General features: G+C 43.3%; 1 protein-coding gene across 1 annotated transcript in view; it reads right to left on the minus strand.

The window, feature by feature from the left end:
• The window catches only part of CA8 (carbonic anhydrase 8), a 158,223-nt gene that overhangs the window by 76,096 nt on the left and 59,914 nt on the right, over positions 1 to 22,213 (minus strand). The window contains exon 3 of the mRNA XM_056522013.1: positions 870 to 994. Coding sequence (XP_056377988.1) covers positions 870 to 994 — 125 coding nt within the window. The remainder of the gene's footprint in view (positions 1 to 869; positions 995 to 22,213) is intronic.

Consider the following 22,213-nt stretch of genomic DNA (forward strand, 5'->3'; position numbering starts at 1 on the left):
GCACCCAACATAGGAATAAAATGTTCTGAACGCTTGGGCAGTGTAGTACCCCTTAAGGACATTGCTTACAGTGGTCTCACTGGCAGTGAGAATGTTCCTCATGGATACTCTGGACTAGTGAACTACAGTATGTGTCCAGTGTATTCTCTAGTTCCAAAATCCAATGGCACAATATATATTCCAGCCATTTTGGATAAAGGAGAGAAAAACATTTTCCATGCTATGCTGCCCTAACATGGATGTTATGGCAAAATAGTCTGATGACACATCCACTTAAAAAATATGCATCAGGACTTCCAGTTCCAAACCCAATAATATTGTAATTTGCTATAAATCAACATGGAGTATCTAATCTCTATACTGCTTTTAAATGGGCACTGTCAGACACAAAAACTTTTCATATATGGTACATCTTAGTAATATACTTCATAATAATTTTTTTGCCCTTTTTATAGAAATCATGGCTTATAAAATCATGGCTTTGTCCAAACTGAAGCTCAGACATGGACAAATTCCAGTAAGTGAGGGTGGGCTTGCAAATCATTTTTAACTTTGCAGTATACTCATAATGTTATTTTAGACAAAACACAGTCCACTAGCAATGTCTTTGGGTTTTTTTTTTTCTTACATGACACAAAAGCTTAGTCTACAGCAGTTTTACATCCAACAAAAAATATATATACCAGCATATAGCAGATTAGTTGTAAACACTAGTAGACTAAGTCAGGTCTATTAAAGCCGTCTGATGTAAACCAGTAAGACCGAAAAGTGATGTGAATGGAACCTTACCAGGTCACATTACATGGTCTTGCCACATATTATTTTAATGCAGAATTATAATACCACCATTCTGTTGAATTAAATCTTACCTCCATTGGAAAAGCCTTGAAGTTGACTGTGTGCTCTGAACCTCGCTGGTTTTCTCTGCCCCAATGAAATTTTGCTTCATATAATTCATATTCATGACTACGAGGCAGCGGACCTCCTGTTAAAACTAAAACATAATATGTATTCAATTGATACATTTAACATAAAAATATATAAGTGAAAAAATACAAGAATATGATGGATCAGGTATGTTGTATGTGAGTAATATTGATCAGTTTACATTGATTTACAATACTTTTCTCCAGTATAGGAAAAATATTTAAAAAAAAAAAATTCCTGAAAAAATGGCATCCAATATATTAAATGATGATTATTGTTTTGTAGTCAATTTCCAAATGTTTTGCCACTGACTTTTACAGCTCAAAAAATAAAAAAATTAAAATAAATAAATAAAAAAAACAGATCTACTCTCCTCTTTAATTTTAATTTTAAATTTTTTGTATGGTTTAGTATTAAAACGTAAAAAAAAAATAGTTGCATAACAAAAAAATATATCAAAAATGGTAGAAAATGTTTTGGTTTTGATGAACCCAATCACTTTTCAAATGGTCCTACGCTGAGGCTGGGTAATGCCTCATAATTAGTCCCAGGGGTGTGTGCGGCATCTTCATGTAGTCAAATGAGGATGCCGCATGCATCTAAGAAAACTTGCAGGGCATTACCATACAGCACGGGACCATGTGAAAAGTAATTATCATCGCTATCGCTGAAGTTACAATATTATTTGGTTCCAGGATGACCATTGTACGTTGAGACTATTGTATTTTGAGACCATAACCGTATAGAAACCTGGTAATTGGTTCTAAAGCCCCAAAAATGTTATCCAAAAATAGGAAAAAGTGAGGACTGAAGAAAATTAAGCAGATAACTAATACAGATAAAGCAAATCCTTACATATTAAAGTATGAAAGATCTGCTGGAAGCTGTAAATCACTGTCTATGTAGAGGACAGGAGCTTCTTCAGGGTCCTGTACAGTACACATAGGGGAGATTTATCAAAACCTGTCCAGAGGAAACATTTCTGAGTTGCACATAGCAACCAATCAGATCACTTCTTTCATTTTAAAAAGGCCTCTGAAAAATGAAAGAAGCTATCTGATTGGTTGCTATGGGCAACTCAGCAATGTTTCCTCTGGACAGGTTTTGATAAATTTCCCCCATAGTGTCCTAAAAAAGTAAACTGGAGCCGCCCTCACCTGGTTCAAAGAAGGAGCAAATCACGGTACAGTTAAAGAGTAGAACAGAACATGTAGTACCTCCGTGTGCTGTAGGAGGCACTACAAGACAGCCAGTCAGTGCATGAACTTCAGTAATACAGGGATTTTACCAGTGAATGCCCATTCTGATTGGTCAGCTCTTCCAGCCATTGACATGTTTTGCAGATCTGGACTCTCTGTAGCATTGTATGTTGAGTTTAGTTTCGAGTCACAATAATCCAGAAAAGACCATTGTATGCAGAAAATATTGTAACCTGAGGCCATTGTAAGTCGATGGATCACATTGTAATTTGATTGTTCCCTTCAATTCTACTTGTAATGCATAATGATAATAATAAAAATAATAATAATAATTGTTGCTGTTATTATTATTTCAAAGATATTTATTATCAGCATATTGTTTAGTCTAACTTTTAACAATAAGGAATAGTGGTGAACAGTAACAGTTAAACATAAAAAAAAAAGCCTGAAAACCTAATGATAACAACTTTTAATTAAAAATTAAATAAGGAAATGAATACAAAACCCATAAATCCATGTTAAGCAGGAGACATATGGTAGTGTTTAGCTAGACATTCATACAGTTTTTTTATGCAATTAATTGTTCTACCAAATTTGCTCAAAAGTTTCCCAGCCATCTGCCACTCTTTCATCATAGTATTTATTGTACATCTGCCTGCCACAAATGAAATAACAGGTACAATCATATAAAAAAGATAATTAAAACAAAAAGCATATGCATAGCAAATACCTTTACACAGCTATCTAATGCACCGGCTTTATTTGAAGTATAGATTTTCTAACATTATACAGGTTTTTTTTTCTGTTTCTTTAGGTAATGTACTCTACACAAAATTAGGCATAAATGTAAAGTACTTTGATGGTGTTTCATAGAAAGTACAAGTAAATGTATGTAATGTATGGAAAACGTCTGCATTGCTGTATTTTGTGTTTTATTATGATCAAGTCCAATTAGAATGTTCAGCTAAGAACTGATGAGATGTTGCCTACAACATAGAAACATAGAATGTGTCGGCAGATAAGAACCATTTGGCCCATCTAGTCTGCCCAATAATCTGAATCCTATCAATAGTCCCTGACCCTATCTTATATGAAGGATAGCCTTATGCTTACCCCATGCATGTTTAAACTCCTTCACTGTATTTGCAGTGACCACTTCTGCAGGAAGGCTATTCCATGCATCCACTACTCTCTCAGAATAGTAATATTTCCTGATATTACTTTTAAACATTTGCCCCTCTAATTTAACCCCTTAAGGACCAAGGGCGTACAGGTACGCCTTCGCTCCCTGGTACTTAAGGACCAAGGGTGTACCCGGACCGGGGTCACTGCTGATATTGATCAGCAGGCACCCCGCGCAAATGCCCAGGTGGGTCATCAGACCCCCCCATGTTGTCGATCGGCGCAAATCGCAATTGAATTCACACTTCAGATTTGTGTGATTCCGGGTCATTATGGGTCTATGGTGACCCGGAAAATAAGGGGGATCTCGGATGTCCAAGACACCCACGATCCCCCTGAAAGGATAGGAGTGAGGTGGCAGGGGCGCCACCCCTCCTACCCCTGCTATTGGTGGTCTAGACGCGACCACCAATAGCAGATCGGGGGGGTTAACTTTTGTTTTCCCCATTCTGCCCACCCACAATAGGCGGGTTAGGATGGGGAAACGAAGGGGACCGGTGCCGAAGATCCACTTACCCTGCGGGCGAGGCTGCGGGCGACGATCGGTGTCGGAGATCGGCGTGGGAGGCATGTCGTGTGGCAGAAGAGGACAGCTCCCTGGATAGCAACATCTAGGGGACTACAGTTTGAGATCACTATACAGTGGTCTCTATACTGTTGCCCTCCAGATGTTGCAAAACTACAACTCCCAGCATGCCCAGACAGCTGTCATGCTGGGATTTGTAGTTTTGCAACAGCTGGAGGGTCACAGTTTGGAGATCACTGTGCTGTGAACTGTGGCCCTCTAGATCTTGCAAAACTACAACTCCCAGCATGCCCACATAGCAGTTTGCTGTCTGGGCATGCTGGCATTTGTAGTTTTGAAACATCTGGATGTCCACAGTTTGGAAATCACTGTGCAGTGGTCTCTAAACTGTAGACCTCCAGATGTTGCAAAACTGCATATCCCTGCATGCCCAAACAGCTGGGCATGAGGTTTGCCCCCCATGTGAATGTACAGGGTACATTCACACGGACGGGTTTAGAGTGAGTTTCCTGCTTCAAGTATGAGCTGCGGCAATTTTTTTTCCGCAGCGCAAACTCCTAGCGGTAAGCTCACTGTAACCCGCCAGTGCTAATGTACCCTAAAAACACTACACTACACTAACACATAATAAAGGGTAAAACACTACATAAACACCCCCTTACAGCCCCCAATAACAATGAAAAACGTATTGTTCAGCAACAACTCCCAGCATTTCGGGACAGCCACTGACTGTGCAGGCATGCTGGGAGTTTAGCAACAGCTGGAGGCACCCTGTTTGGAAATCACTAGCATAGAATACCCCTATGTCCACCCCTATGCAATCCCTAATTTAGTCCTCAAATGCGCATGGCGCTCTCTCACTTCGGAGCCCTGTCGTATTTCAAGGAAACAGTTTAGTGCCACATATGGGGTATTTCCGTACTCGGGAGAAATTGCACTACAAATTTGGTGGGACTTTTTCTCCTTTTATCCTTATGAAAAGGAAAAGTTGGGGTCTACACCAGCCTGTTAGTGTAAAAAAAAATTTTTTTTACACTAACATGCTGGTGTTGCACTTTACTTTTTATTTTCACAAGAGGTAAAAGGGAAAAAAGACCCCCAAAATTTGTAACGCAATTTCTCATGAGTACGGAAATACCCCGTATGTGGGCGTAAAATGTTCTTCGGGCGCATAACAAGGCTCAAGAGTGAGAGCGCACTATGTACATTTGAGCCCTAAATTGCTGATTTGCACAGGGGTGGAAGATTTTACAGCGGTTCTGCCATTAACGCAAAAAATTCATAAATACCCACATGTTACCCCATTTTGGAAACTACACCCCTCACAAAATGTAACAAGGGGTATAGTGAGCCTTAACACCCCACAGGTGTTTGACGAATTTTCATTAAAATAGGATGGGGAAAAAAAAAATGTCACTAAAATGCTGGTGTTACTCTAATTTTTTAATTTTCACAAGGGAAAATAGGAAAAAAGCCCCCCACAATTTGTAACCCCATTTCTTCTGAGTATATAAATACCCCATATGTAGATGTAAAGTGCTCAGAAGAGAAGGAGCACCATTGGGATTTTGAAGAGAAAATTTGTCCAGAATTGAAGGCCACGTGTGTTTACAAAGCCCCCATAGTGCCAGAACAATGGACACCTCCCACATGTGACCCCATTTTGGAAACTACACCCCACACGTAATGTAATAAGGGGTACAGTGAGCATTTACGCCCCACAGGTGTCTGACAGTTTTCTGGAACAGTGGTCCGTGAAAATGAAAAGTTTAATTTTGCAGAAGATCTGTCAAACGCCAGTGGGGTGAAAATACTCACTGCACCCCTTATTAAATTCTGTGAGGGGTGTAGTTTCCTAAATGCGTTCTGGCACCATGGGGGGCTTTGTAAACGCACATGGCCCCTGACTTCCATTCCAAAGGCTCAATGGCGCTCCTCCTCTTCTGAGCATTGTAGTGGATCAGCAGAGCACTTGACGTCCACACATGGGGTATTTCCATACTCAGAAGAAATGGGGTTACAAATTTTGGGGGTCATTTTCTCCTATTACCCCTTGTAAAAATGTAAAATTTTGGGAAAAACCAGCATTTTTGTGACTTTAACAAAAAGTCGTGAAATACCTGTTAAATGTTAAGGCTCACTGTACCCCTTGTTAAGTTCCTTGAGGGGTGTAGTTTCCAAAATAGTATACCATGTGTTTTTTTTTTATGTTGCTGTTCTGGCACCATAGGGGCTTTCTAAATGCGACATGCCAAATGTGACTCCTTCTCTTCTGAGCATTGTAGTTTGCCTGCAGAGCATTTTACATCCTAACATGGGGTGTTTCCATACTCAGAAGAGATGGGGTTACAAATTTTGGGGGACATTTTCTCCCATTACCCTTTATAAAAATGGTAAGTTTGGGGGGAAAAAACTGCACTTTAGTGAAAAAATTTTTTCATTTACACATCCGACTACGAAAAGTCATCAAACACCTGTGGGGTGTTAAGGCTCACTGGACCCCTTGTTATGTGCCTTGAGGGGTGTAGTTTTCAAAATAGTATGCCATGTGGGGTTTTTTCTGCTGTTCTGGCACCATAGGGGCTTCCTAAATGTGACATGCCCCCCAAAAACCATTTCAGAAAAACTCACAGGTATCATTTTAATTTTATTGACCAACAAAATAAAGAACACATGTCATTTTTACCATAAATTGTACGGCGTGAAAACGAAACCTTCCAAAATTTGCTAAATTGCGGTTTTCTTTTTATTTCCCCACACAAACAGTATTTTTTTGGTTGCGCCATACATTTTATGGTAAAATGAGTGATATCATTATGCAGGACAACTGGTCATGCAAAAAACAAGCCCTCATACTGGTCTGTGGTTGAAAATATAAAAGAGTTACGATTTTTAGAAGACGAGGAGGGAAAAAACAAAAATGCTAAAATAAAATTGGCCTAGTCATTAAGGTCAAAATGGGCTTGGTCCATAGGGGTTAAAGCAAATCTGCTAACACACTATGCTTTCCTGTATACCGAATGCACCGCTTTTTAAAATGGATTTATAAATTCCATCCAGGAACATTGTTGCAGTTTTGAGATATGGCAACCTTTGGCTGTCTTTTAATTTTGATGTACACTGTAAGTGATGTTATGAAATAAAGAGAGGACTGATATTCAGTACAAAGCCCCATTGTGCACCTTGCATTGAATGTAATGCAAGTGTTGTAGAAAGTGCTTCATATGGAAAATTGGAATGTATGCGTACTGTAGCACATTTTTCTCCCCTCATAAGTGCATACCACATATGTACATCTAAGTGGTGTACTATTTTGTTCCTGTTAAAGTCTCAAGGGCCTAGATACTGTGAAAGGACAGGCAAAATTACTTACCGGCTGGTGTTGTACACAAATACTTTAAGCGGGTTGTAGCGCATTTTTCTCCCCTCACAAGTGCATAGCACATACGTACATCTAAGTGGTGTGCTGTTCTTCACATGGTATGCCTTGGTGAACGGAGTCACCCAGGGGAGGAACTGCTAAAAGTAATTCATAAAGAAATTGGAGCATGGCTTGCTCCACGAAAACTGGAAATGGAAACCATGGTGACTGACAACGGGAAGAACATCTTGTCTGCGCTGCAACAAGGAGGCCTGAGACATGCGCCATGCATGGCACACGTGTTGAATTTGGTTGTGAAGCTGTTCCTTAAGTGTTCCCCCCATTTGCAAAACATCATAACAATAGGGAAGGAAACTTTGCATGCACTTCAGCCACTCATACAGCTCAAAGCACACCCTCCTTGAGCTGCAGCGTCAGAATGGTATCCCCAACATAGTCTGATTTGCGACATTGTCACACGTTGGAATTCCACACTCATATGTTTGACCAACTGTATGAACAGAGAAAAGCCATCATCGATTTTTTGATGATCCAAGCGGATAGGGGGACTCCCCTGTGTAACTTCAATATAAACCAGTGGTAGCTCATACATGACACCTGCCTTTTGCTCAGGCCCTTTGAGGAAGCAACATTATTAGTCAGTTGCCAGTATTACGGGATGAACGACGTCATTCCACTGCTTCATTTCCTACAACACGTGTTGGAAACAATGACTGGTCAGGGCACTGGAGATGTGGCGCCTACATCTCACGGCCACATGAGCAGTGTGGGAGCTGAGCTGGAGGAGGGGGAGGGGCACAGTGGAGCACAGTTTAGGTTTCACAAAATGGATGGTTTTTCTAGTCATCTGACAGGAGAGGAGCTAGAGGGTTATGAGTAAGGCTAGACAGAGGACCAAGACACACCATGGCAGTATGCAGTGGAGGTGGAGGCAGGGAGTCCCTCCGAGTCACTTGCACAAATGGCACTATGCATGACCACTGAATTGTCACCATTCGGCAGTGGGTTGATTCTGGCTCTCCACCTTATTGGTCCCTCACTTCCGGCACAAAATGGGGGCTTTTTTTACACCCACTGAGAGGGAAGACAAACTGACCTACTACAGAGACATACTACGTAGTCAGTTGTCCAATGCCTATCAGCGCCATCATCCATCCTCTCGCAGGTCTGACTCGGGGGGCCCTCTGCACTCACCTTCCACTGCCATGGCTGCTGCAGAGGAGTGGCAGAACCAGTACCAGCTCCATCAGCAGCAGCCTGAGTCTTGCTGATGAGTAGCTTTCTTCACCCGCATAGTGAAGCAACTCATCAGCAGCAGGTAAACCTGGAGCAGGACCTGAACCAGCAGGTGATGGCACATCTTGACATGACCATGCCAACACACCTTGAAGATCTGCTGGACTTCTGGGCAGCCAAACTTGATTTGTGTCCGCAACTAGCAGAGTTTGCCCTGGAAAAGCTGTCCTGCGCGGCCAGTAGTGTGCCATCAGACTGGGTGTTTACTGTGGCGGGGGCCATAGTCACCCCAAGGAGAACTCGTCTGCCCATGAAAAATTTAGACACTGACCTTTGTGAAGATGAATCAGGCATGGATCAGCCAGGATTTCCACCCACCAATTCCTGATGCATCAGTGTAGATTGACCATGGTGCCACACCAACACTTCACAAATATGGATAGTGCAAAACATGTTTAAGGTGCTGCTCACCAGTTACAGACATTCTTCGCCATCAGACCACAAGTAAGTATTGATTATATGTATTAGCTAAAATGTAACTTTTCTTAGGATAAAATATATGTACTCAACCTTTTTTGGAAATCAAACAAAAGTAAAGGTGTGCAAAAAACACCATGTGCCACCTACACCACCAAGTATTGATGTGATGCACAGACCTCTAAAAGGTGGAAGGAAACAGTGTATGGTCCTTTGTAACTGGTGGGGGTAAAAACTTCCCCTGTAAGGTCCTACTCTCGCATTATTAATTCACTTCTTTGCAAGTGTTATGCGCCCTAAAAAGTTCGGCCCTACACAGGGACCTCTCCCTATTTCCCCCTACAAAACACTGCCATTTCCCAGCATTTTTAGGTTGAAATAGGAAGAGGTTCCTGTATGGAGCTGCCCTTTTTAGGGTGAGTAACACTTGCCAAGAAGGGAATTAATAGGGCGAGAGTAGGGCCTTACAGGGAAAGTTTTTAGCCGCACCTGCTACAATGGACAATACATTGTTCCCTTCCACATTTTTGAGGAAAGTGTTACTCGTCTTAAATATAACTCTTTGGGTCCAATAAATCAACACTATAATTTGATGCCAGGGGTAATAAGAACAGGAACAGTAGGTGAGTTTGTCAAGGAGGTCACAAACATTCATCTTTATGGGGCCCAGAGATATAATGATGGCCCTCCAAAGAAACACATATCCCTACAAGGCAGCTTTCAACTATGGGCATAAAATAAAATCCATTCTTCATTTTCAAATATTAATAATAATCACCTTTCTTGCACACTAGTACAAAAAACTGTAGTGAGTACTCCACGGGGAATCTGAATTTTGCAGGATTTGGCCTTATTTATTAATCATTATTTATCAGAAGAATATTTGTGTTTGATGAATGATGGCAGCAAAGGGGCACACAAACGATTCAGCAAGAGTTGATGCAGCCCTCCATGCACAGGGGTCAAGCCTTCTTATGGGCTCCAGAACAAGCGCTGATCTACTGTTACATCCTCTATTTTCTGGGCTCCAGCGCCATTTGCATTCCTCCATCAGTTGTAGTGTTGCTGTCTTTCATTGTCCAGACAATGGCCCTGCACGCCGCAGGACGGTTTGCCATTAAGTGATGCAGGCAGCCTAGACAAAAGTAGAAGCGCGAGCACTGGGCCAATTAGATCCAGTGCCAGCATTCATGTCTTCCAGAAGTTAGTTATTTAAACTTGCTGGTTCTTTACTTTTTGCCTATGATATAGGTTAATTCTCTTCACTCATGTTCCTTATTTCCCTGCATTCCTATTTCCTATTGTAGTTATGATCTTCTGTGATCTGAGCTTTGCCTATGCCCTTACCATTCTCCTGTTTACTGGTTTTGTACTGTGCCGCTGTCTAGGTTTAACCCATTGCCTGTCCAGACTTTTTTTTACCTCTAATTTTGTACTTTGCTACCCTCCTGGTTCTGACCCCTAGCTTATTCCCGTTTACTCTTTGTCTGATGATTTTGTTATTTTCCTGTTTGTTATTGACCTGGGCTGTTTGACACCTTTATTAGCACTAAACTATATTGGCCACTTTTGGCTAAAGCCATCCTCTTCAAAGCTCACCATAAATAAAATATGTGACATAATATAAAAGATACAAGGTATCAAGATTTTTTTTCTCTTTCTTGGGTGTATTTTATTATCCAGTGCTTCTGATCAAGTGGAATTCAGAATTATAGTTGTGACGTAAATGGTAAAAACAGTCTTGATCTTGAAAGCCTGATGATGGTGGAGACTGTAAAAAACTGGCTAAATAAGATTTAAACGTCTCAGTGAGAGTTATATCCTAAGCCCTTGACCCTGTGTTTCAAGGCAACAATGCTAACCATTCTACTACAGTACCAGTGAATAACAGCACATGAAGGTCAGCTGCAACAAACACCCAAGAGTCTGTTCAATTTTATTTCTCTTCATCTGAGCTATTCAACTATTAAAAAATAGTGAGTAGAACGGAAAATATAGGCTAATTGTAAAACACACAGCAGTAAAAATGGTAGTTTAGGCCTCTAAAGTAAGGTGAGCACAAGGACGCCGCGACCAACGATAATAAACCTTCACTTTCATACCACTCTATAACAAAGGTTTGTGTGTCATAGAATCTTATTATTTCTGAGCACACAGAGCAGCTTTGGGAAATGTATCTGATGCATTTGATTTTCTCACAGAGCTGAAGTGTCAAGATTGCAGTCTAACTCATATAATTCCTCAAGTCTTCTGTGCAAGGTTAACACTAAAAACAAGAATGTAATCTTAGGGTAAATTAGATCTTATAAAGGGTGAGCAGAATGTATTAAGAAATGTATTTTAATAGATGCCTGCAATGCTACATAAAATAGAAATATATATGAACACAATACTAATGGGGAACTAAAACCAAAAGCAATAGAAATATTGGTAGAGAGGTGTACCTTACTATACCTTCATGTAACTGAGATTACAGCGAATAACTCCTATACCCCAGGAGTAAAAAGATACATAAGCACAATTAAATAATAGTCCTCCAAGTTATATATAGATGAAGATAAGATATGGTACAATTATTAAAATAAATATGTCTTCAAAAGCAACAATAATATTTGTAAAAAAAAAAAAAAAGGTATATAAAAGTTAAGATGCATCGCAGGGCACTTGTGAGTTTAAGTTACTGATATTACCTTTTAAAGTGGTACTCCGCCCCTAGACATCTTATCACCTATCCAAAGGATAGGGGATAAGATGTCAGATCGCCAGGGTCCCGCTGCTGCGGACCCCGAGGATCGCCGCTGCAGCACCCCGCTATCATTACTGCGCAGAGCGAGATCGCTCTGCACGTAATGACGGGAAATACAGGGGCCGGAGCATCGTTACATCACGGCTCCGCCCCTCGTGATGTCACGGCCCGTCCCCGTCAATACAAGTCTATGGGAGGGGGCGTGGTGGTCGTCACGCCCCCTGCCATAGACTTGCATTAAGGGGACGGGCCGTGATGTCATGAGGGGCAGAGCCATGACATCACGCTGCTCCGGCCCCTGTATCGCCCGTCATTACACACTGAGCGATCTCGCTCTGCGCAGTAATGATAGCGGGATGCTGCAGCGGTGATCCCCGGGGTCCCCAGCAGCGGGACCGCGGCAATCTAACATCTTATCCCCTATGCTTTGGATAGGGGATAAGATGCCAGGGGCGGAGTACCCCTTTAAGTTTCAGAAAGGATAAAAGATTTTTAAAAGAGAAAACAGACATGGTCGCACATCCACAACATGCAGGGCTCAAGCAGGAACGCATGGGAATGGAGTTCCTGTACTTTTTCCACAGCAGGGACACTGTTCCCATTAGCAAGAGTCCTGCAGGACCAGCCCTTGAGGGAAAATATTGGGTGAGTTCCCCTACTTTTTTTTGTAGGACTTGACCCCTGACAACATGCACAATGATCTAATGCTTCTCAGCAATATTTATTAAACTAACAGGTCATTAGAGTACTTTATGATCATGAAGTGCACGCCTGCTAGCCACGTCACGGCCACCTGTAAGTAGTGAGTCCATAGCATAAAATGGCGTAGCACTGAGCGGCGCCGCCAAAACACCAGAGCCCACAGGGGGAACGACCCACTGCCCCAATGCCACTCAAACCAGTCCCAGGGCCACGCCTCCCCACAGACATGGCACTGCGGCAGCAATGGACACTGCACAGCACCACACCATTGTGAACATGGTGTAAAAGCTCACTCACCATGTGCTCCCAGTCAGAGACTGGGAGGCTGCCAGAGAGGAAGGGGCCCAATGCAGCTTCCTGCTAATGTATATGTGCCTGGGATGAGGCGGAGGGGCAGAGTGCAGACCAAGTAAAAAAATAAAAAAAAAGAGGGGAATAGAAAACACAATGTGAATTCAAATAGAGAAAACAGACCATGTCGCACATCCACAACATGCAAAATGATCTAATGCTTCTCAGCAACATTTATTAAGCTAACAGGTCATTAGTGTACTTTATGATCATGAAGTGCAAGCCCACTAGCCACTTCACGGCCACCTGTAAGTAGCGAGTCCCTAGTGTTCCTAGCATAAAGGGGGAGGCGCGGCCCTGGGACTGGTTTGAATGGCATTGGGGCTGCTCTGCCAGTGGGTTGTTCCCCCTGTGGGCACTGGTGTTGCAGCGGTGGTGGTCGCCACTCAGTGCTACGCCATTTTACGCTAGGGACGTTAGGGACCCACTACTCACAGGTGGCCGTCAAAACTTTTTTTTACAAAATAAGTATGTTTAAAATTGCCCTATTTTGACCACCTCTAACTATCTTATTTTTCCATTTTCAGGGATGGGTGAGGGCTAATTTTTTTGCGCCATGATATGTAGTTTCTTTGGGTACCAGATGCGTATATGTGACTTTTTGATCGCTTTTTGATCGCTCTGCACATTGAGGACAAGCAAGGCTCTGTGCACTGAGGACAAGCAAGGCTCTGTGCAGTGTGGACAAGCAGGGCTCTGTACACTGAGGACAAGCGGGACTCTGTACACTGAGGACAAGCAGAGCTCTGTACACTGAGGACAAGCAGGGCTCTGTGCACTGAGGACAAGCAGGGCTCTGTACACTGAGGAAAAGCAATGCTTTATAGACTGAGGACAAGCAGGGCTCTGTGCAGTGAGGACAAGCAGGGCTCTGTGCACTGAGGACAAGCCGGGCTCTATGCACTGAGGACAAGCAGGGCTCTGTACACTGAGGACAAGCAAGGCTCTGTGCAGTGAGGACAAGCAGGGCTCTGTTCACTGAGGACAAGCAGGGCTCCGTACACTGAGGACAAGCAGGGCTCTGCACACTGAGGACAAGCAAGGCTCTGTGCACTGAGGACAAGCAAGGCTCTGTGCACTGAGGACAAGCAAGGCTCTGTGCACTGAGGACAAGCAGGGCTCTGTACATTGAGGACAAGCAGGGCTCTGGGCACTGAGGACAAGCAGGGGTCTGTACACTGAGGACAAGCAGGACTCTGTACACTGAGGACAAGTAAGGCTCTGTGCAGTGAGGACAAGCATGGCTCTGTAGACTGAGGAAAAGCGGAGCTCTGTGCACAGAGGACAAGCAGGGCTCTGTGCAGTGATGTTCTATGAAATGCTCCTGGCTCACACATCAGGATGATTGACAAGAGCCAGGAAGCTGTACAGAGCCCTACTTGTCACTTCCTGTATTTGGTCTCCTCACAGAGACACACAAGCAACAGCTGCAGGGACAGAATTTTTTCACTCAAAAATATACAAAAATATTTAACTAATGTATATTACAAATATACAAATAATGTTATTATTTACATTATTGAAAAAGTTTATGCAAACAACAGATACACTTTGTCTGCTGCGGAAATATGCTAATAAAATAGGTACTGCATATATTGTTAGACCTATTTATGTATGAAATTAGTGATCTTATGTCCTCTAAGTTAATGCAAGATGTCCACAATTTTATTGAGCAGAGTAAGTTTGTATGAATGATGATGAATGATAATGGATAATGCAAGCAGTGCCTATGAAGTTGCAAGCTACATGCAGATATCTGCTGGTTAACATGAATTTATTACTGTATCAACAGACCAGTTATGGGCATCCAACCAGTTATAGGTACTGTATGACCGTCTGTGCAAGTCAGCAATGGATGCTGGGGTCCCTGGTAGAGTTAGGCTGCAAGTACAGCAGGAAAGAAAGCCTTCTATCTTCAGCAAGAGTCAGAGTTAAAGAGTATCGCTGTTTTCCCTTATGATGTGAGGTCATAGCATTCAAGACGCCAAACCTTGAGGTCCCATGGCAGGAGTCCAGACTGTCAATCACTTATGACACATTAAAGTGCCTCAAAGTATATGGATATGGAATAACAGGTATTTCTTGTATAGTGTGGGTATCAATATACATCTGCATGCATTTTAGGGCTTAACAACCCTTTCTTCAGCAGCATGAAAGTAATAGTTGTGGTGACATATTCACAATCTATTTATGGGTTTGATACACTGTTCTTTAATCAGATGATTAGTTCACAATTGTTTTCTTTTTGTTGTTGCAAATACTAGTAAATCCTATTCTGGAATTAAATGGTAATCCGTTCAGACCCGAGAATAAGACAGGAGAAGAGTGTGCTAAGCGAGACACACTTACAATGTAAAGCTATAGGATTGTCTTAATCACAGTGAGGGGCATTTACTAATCTTTTACTATGTAGTCTGGTTTTACCGAGTTTTTTTCTACTTCCTTTTTGACTATGTGCGACAAATTTACTAAATTGTTGCACGGCGTTAATAAATTTGGCACACATAGGCAAAAGTGGGAAATTTACTTCATGTAGTAGAAAAAATAGTCTGTTCCTTTTTCCTGCTGTCTGAATAGGTTTGGCTTCTAGGTTTCCTTCTGGATCTTTTGTTTTTGAGTTTTTTTTTTAGCTTTTTCACCACATCTAAATAATTCAATAACTAAATTGTAGTCATGGCTCAGAATAGTGGTAAACGGCATTTAGTGTGTGTGTGTATGTGTGTTTCTTACATTTTTTAACACAGTTTTTTCTCCCTAAATGTACTTACACTTTTTTTTTCTTTTTTTTGTTAATTCTTCTACAGATCCGTGTATCCTGTGGACTCCTTCGGATTTGCTGGACTACTTCGACGACCAACGTTTTTCTTTGCTTGATGTTAATAAAATGGTTAATGAGGGCTTGTGGGGGAGTGTTTTTTTGTAATAAAATTTTTTTTAAACCTGTTGTGTTTTTTTTTTACTTTACTACACAGGCTTAGTAGTGGAAGCTGTCTTATAGACGGAGTCCATTACTAAGCCGGGCTTAGCGTTAGCCACAAAAACAGCTAGCGCTAACCCCCAATTATTACCCCGGTACCCAACGCCACAGAGGTGCCGGGAAGAGCCGGTACCAACAGGCCCGGAGCATCAAAAAATTGCGCTCCTGGGCCTAGGCGGTAACAGGCTGGCATTATTTAGGCTGGGGAGGGACAGTAACAATGGTCCTTGCCCATCCTGGTAACATCAGGCTGTTACTGTTTGGTTGGTATTTTGCTGAGAATAAAAATAGGGGGGACCCTATGTGTTTTTTTTAAATATTTAATTATTTATTTAAAAAAAAAAACATATATGGTCCCCCCTATTTTCATTCTCAGCCAAATACCAACCAAACAGTAACAGACTGACGTTACCAGGGTGGGCGAGAACCATTGTTACTGGCCCTCCCCAGCCTAAATAACGCCAGCCTGTTACCGCCTAGGCCCAGGAGCGCCATTTTTGATGCTCCAGGCCTGTTGGTACCGGCTCTTCCCGGCACCTCTGTGGCATTGGGTACCGGGGTAATAATTGGGGGTTAGCGATAGCTGTTTTTGTGGCTAACGCTAAGCCCAGCTTAGTAATGGACTTCGTCTATAAGACAGCTTCCACTTCTAAGCCTGTCTAGTAAAGTAAGGAAAAAACACAACAGGTTTTTAAAAAAATTTATTACAAAAAACACTCCCCCACAAGCCCTCGTTAACCATTTTATTAAAATCAAAAACGCTGGTCATCGAAGTAGTCCACCGAATCCGAAGGAGTCCACAGGATACACGGATCTGAAATGAGAAGAAAAAAAATGGGTTAGTACATTTATTATCACCTGCTCACACATCTCCCGCCCCGCATGACTACAACTGCCAGCATGCCCTTACAGTAAGGACATGCTGGGAGTTGTAGTTGTGTGGTGCAGGAGATGTGTGGGCAAGTGACAAGCTTGTCCCCTGCCCCCAGCTGCAGGACTACAACTCCCAGCATGCCCTTACAGTAAGGTGGGGCGGAGGCAGGGCACAGTGTTTCCCAACCTGGGAGTTGTAGTTTGGCAACATCTGGAGGCACCCTGGTTGGGAAACACTGTTTTAGGCCAGTGTTTCCCAACCAGGGTGCCTCCAGATGTTGCAAAACTACAACTTCCAGCATGCCTGGACAGCCAAAGGCTGTCCAGGCATGCTGGGAGTTGTAGTCTTGCAACATCTGGAGGCACCCTGGTTGGGAAACACTGTTTTAGGCCAGTGTTTCCCAACAAGGGTGCCTCCAGATGTTGCAAAACTACAACTCCCAGCATGCCTGGACAGCCAAAGGGTGTCCAGGCATGCTGGGAGTTGTAGTCTTGCAACATCTGGAGGCAGCCTGGTTGGGAAACACTGTTTTAGGGCTTGGGCAACTTATCGGCTTCCGTAGGATCCAGCGCCTGACGACATTGCCGCACGACACTGCCGCGCGACAGTGCCGCCCGACGATCTCCTTTACCGATTGTCGCTGGAGCCTCGGAAGGGTAAGGGAACGTCTTCGCCGGTCCCCTTCAGCTGTTTAGTTTTGCAACAGCTGGAGGACTACAGTTTACAGACCACAAACCAGTGGTCTGCAAACTGTGGCCCTCCAGCTGTTGCAAAACTACAACACACAGCATGCCCTGACAGCCAAAGCCGGGCTCCTCATACGGCCTCCCCGCTACCCTCACTTATGGGGACACTGATATCCCCCCCCCCTTGTCTCCCGCCCGCGCCACTCAGCTCCCGCTGCTACAAGACTACAACTCCCAGCGTGTCCTACCTGTAAGGGCATGCTGGGACTAGTAGTCTTGCAACAGTTAGCAGACAGATGGGAGTTGTGTGGCGCTGGCAGGTGAGAGGGGGGATGTAAATCACTGCAGTGTCCCGGTAGCGCAGTGAGGGTAGCGGGGAGAAAGTATGTCGGAGCCCGGGCGGCAGTAGCTTTTCCTGTTCCATGTTGGAGCTGGAGTAAATCTAGTCAATTTTTACGGCCATTGCGACAGTTTATTGCGCAAATGCGACTGTCTCAGTTAATAAATACCTGACCACTGCAAGTCAAAAATAAAAACTTGCGTAAATCAAGCGGGAATTTTTTTTTTTACTTTCTAGCTCTTGCTAGAGAAAGTCGCACGAAAAATCGAGTAGGCGCAATTGTGACAATTTTGCGCCAAAAATAGTCCGAAAAAAATGACTAAACCCCTTAGTAAATGCCCCTCTATGTGCTTCTCTTTCCCCTTGTTCTAGTAATCAGTCAGTGTCTGAACACTCTGACTCTTACAGATCAAAAATGTTACTTGTCTCTAGGACATGAGGAAAGTACTTTTAGGCTAGGTTCAGACTACGGAATCTCCAGGCAGAAAATTTCTGCCCCGAGGTTCCGAATGCGGCCAGCGCCGGCTGAATAAGTCGGCGCTAGGACCACTCGGACACTGCAGTCTCCAATAGACTGCAATGTGTTCCGCGCGGATTTCCGCCTGAAGAAAGAGCACCACCTTTCTTCAGGCGGAAATTTCTAAGCGGATTTTCAAAGCGGAATTTCCGCTTCACAAATTCCGAAGTGTGAATTTGTGAACGGAAACCCATTCACTACACTAGACATTTTAGCAAGCGGAATTTCTGACGGAAATTTTACGACTGAATTTCTGTCGGAAATTCCATAGTCTGAACCTAGCCTTATAGTAACAGGTACACTTAAAGAGGTTTATTTAACAGGATTATTTCACAAGCACTACCTTGGCAGTTTTAAACAATTTTGAATATATTTTACTTATATTAGCATTTAATTTTCATTATTACATGTGTCCTGATAAAGAAATTTCTATTAAAGTCTACTATGCTTTCTGATACTAAAAAGGTTTTAATCAGTAATTTGGACATGTTTACTTTTATATTTATATTTACATTCCTTTTTAGTCACAAATATTATTGTTTCTTTTAAACAAATAAACATTTGAATAATTGTACCATATTTCCGCCTTAGCCTTATGTTCATTTAAAGGGGTACTCTGGTGGTTAACGTGTCTTTCCGTTTTTGACTCACCCTATTTGTTTTGTTTCATTTCTATTCTTTTTGTTTAGGCAACTCTACTTCCGTTCTTTGTCGTCTTTTTATTCCCCACTTTGTTTTCCTATGTTTGCTTCTATTTCCTGTTTCTTGTTGTGCTGAAAACTACAAATCTCAGCATGCCACATGCCTTGCTGGTTTGGGGAGGCTCCAGTTTTTTTTTGTTCCGCCCTTTACCCACCCTACTATTTTCAGGGGTCAGCACCCTTATACACAGCACACTAATATAATCAGCCCTGGTTGGGATACACTGGCATACACACACAAAAGGGACTACAACTCCCAGCCTGTGTCATTCAGGAGTCTTCAGTTTGTGGTATAACACCAGCATGCTGCCTCTGTAGTCTCCTGGGGGTTGTCATTCACCACACCTCTATAGGGCATACACCAGTGTTTCCCAACCAGGGTGCCTCCAGGTGTTGCAAATCTACTACTACCAGCATGCCTGGACAGCCAAAAGCTGTCTGGGCATGCTGGGAGTTGTAGTTTTGATATGGCTAAACACCCTGGTTGGGAAACAATGCACTTTATTTGTAATATACTGAATAGGCTAGGCCAGTGTTTCCCAATCAGTGTGCCTCCAGCTGTTGCAAGGCTACAACTCTCAGCATGCCCAAAGACTGTCAGGGAATACTGGGAGTTGTTGTTTTACAACAGCTGGAGGCACAATGGTTTGGAAACACTGGTGTAACATGATGTGTATGCTGAATAGGCTAGGACAGTGTCTCCCAACCAGTGTGCATCCAGCTGTTGCAAAACTATAATTCCCAGCATGCCCAAAGTCTGTCCAGGCATGCTGGGAGTTGTAGTTTTGCAAAAGCTGGAGGCACACTGGTTTGTAAACACTAGCATACACACACATAACAGGGACAAGGACTCTCAGTATGTGTCATTCAGGAGTCCCCCCCCCCCCCTTCACACATAGAAATCATCCCCAGTCCGAGATTTATTCCCCTGCAGTCTTTACATTCACAGCCCGTGCATGTTGTTATCCTCCCCTTCACATAACACTCTTATCTTCTCTGTCTTCTTTCAGTGCAGACCTGCGTCTTCAGAAGACAGAGCAGGGGGAGGGGAGATGAGGAGCTGTGTAGGAGCTTCTTGCTCTCATGCACACCTGTGTCCTCCTGGAGGGGAAGATGAGGGGGCGTGTCCTATCTCTGTCATGCAGTTCTGAAAGAACAGAGAAAAAAAAAGCTATGACATCTTGTCCACAGCCTAATCCTAACCTGTGGACAACAATAAGAGATCCAACACAGAACTACAGAATTTCCTGGCCCACAAAAAGTTTAGAAAAAAAGACACATGCTACACAAACATATAATACATGTCAATTGCAAAAAACATGAACATTAAAAGAAGATGCAATATAGCCAAAAATCTTAACCACCGGAGTACCCCTTTAACTTAGAGGACTTGTTTTGTTTGTGCTGATAAAACCAAAAGCAGTTTAACGTATATACTCGAGTATAAGCCGAGACCCCTAATTTCAACCCAAAATCCCAGGAAAAGTTATTGACTCGAGTATAAGCCTAGGGTGGGAAATACATCATCCCCCCCTGTCATCATCCAGACCCTCATCATCATCACCTCTCATCATCCCCTTGTCATCATCCCACATATCCCCCCTTCATCATCCCCACCCCCCTTCATCATCCCCTTGTCATCATCCCCACCCCCCTTCATCATCCCCTTGTAATCATCCCACACCCCCCCCCCTTCATCATCCCCTTGTCATCATCCCCACCCCCCTTCATCATCCCCTTATCATCCCACACCCCCCCTTCATCATCCCCTTATCATCCCACAACCCCCCTTCATCATCATCCCCACCCCCCTTCATCATCCCCTTGTCATCATTCACCCTCAGTGGTCTTCAACCTGCGGACCTCCAGAGGTTTCAAAACTACAACTCCCAGCAAGCCCGGGCAGCCATCGGCTGTCCGGGCTTGCTGGGAGTTGTAGTTTTGAAACCTCCGGAGGTCCGCAGGTTGAAGACCACTACGGCCTTCGACATCATCCAGCCCCCTCTCACCCCCCTTTAGTTCTGTACAGTACTCACCTCCGCTCGGCGCTGGTCCGGTCCTGCAGGACTGTCCGGTGAGGAGGTCGTCCGGTGGGATAGTGGTTCCGGGCTGCTATCTTCACTGGGGGCGCCTCTTCTCCGCGCTGCGGGCCCGGAATAGAGGCGTTGCCTTGACAATGACGCAGAAGTACGTTGGCAATGAACGTACCTTTGCGTCGTTGTCAAGGCAACGTGACTATTCTGGGGCCGGGCCCGAAGCGCTTAGAAGAGGCCTCCCCGGTGAAGATAGCAGCCCGGAACCACTATCTCACCGGACCACCTCCTCTCCGGACAGTCCTGCAGCACCGGACCAGCGCCGAGCGGAGGTGAGTACTGTACAGAACTAAAGGGGGTGAGAGGGGGCTGGATGATGTCGAAGGCCGCAGTGGTCTTCAACCTGCGGACCTCCGGAGGTTTCAAAACTACAACTCCCAGCAAGCCTGGACAGCCGATGGCTGCCCGGGCTTGCTGGGAGTTGTAGTTTTGAAACCTCTGGAGGTCCGCAGGTTGAAGACCACTGCGGGTGGAGAGTTCACTCGAGTATAAGCCGAGTGGGGTGTTTTCAGCACGAAAAATCGTGCTGAAGAACTCGGCTTATACTCGAGTATATACGGTATAAAGGAATAAGCAAGCATAAAAACAAGATCAGTATAGTTTTTAAAAGAATAGAAGAAACAGAAAATGGTGTGAAAACAAGTAAAGGAACATAGAACCAAAATCTTTTGTTTAAATGGATTGTTCCATCAAGATATTTTTTATGTATATGCTTATTAAAGGGAATGCATCATCAAAAAAAGTTTTTCAGATTTTTTCTCTAATTTTACATTTTACTATCTATATTTTAAAATACTCATGCCATCCTTCCATTGTGGCCACTGGGCCTAAAACTAAGCTGAGACTTCCTGTTCTGTACAGTAATGTATTTTTTTTCAGCACAGAGAGGAGTAAAGAAAAAAGTGACACCAGTATATAGATAACACTGGATCCACCACCATTCACAGCAGAATTCACAGCAGAGAATTAACTTCTGAAAAGATCACAGAGAACGTTTTCAATTAACCCCTTAAAGACACAGCACATTTTGGCCTTAAGGACACAGCCAATTTTATTTTTGCGTTTTTTTTTTTTCCTCCTCGTCTTCTAAAATCCATAACTCTTTTATATTTCCCTTTACAGACCCATATGAGGGCCTGTTTTTGTGTGATCAGTTGTACTTTGTAATTACATCAAAATATAATTTATTGTGTAAGGAAATGTAATTGCAAATCATAATTTAGCAAATTTGCGGGGTTCTGTTCTCCCGCTGTACAATTTACGGTAGACATTACATGTTTTCTTTATTATCTGGGTC

Source organism: Hyla sarda, chromosome 5 (assembly GCF_029499605.1).
Source record: "Hyla sarda isolate aHylSar1 chromosome 5, aHylSar1.hap1, whole genome shotgun sequence".
NCBI lineage: Eukaryota > Metazoa > Chordata > Amphibia > Anura > Hylidae > Hyla > Hyla sarda.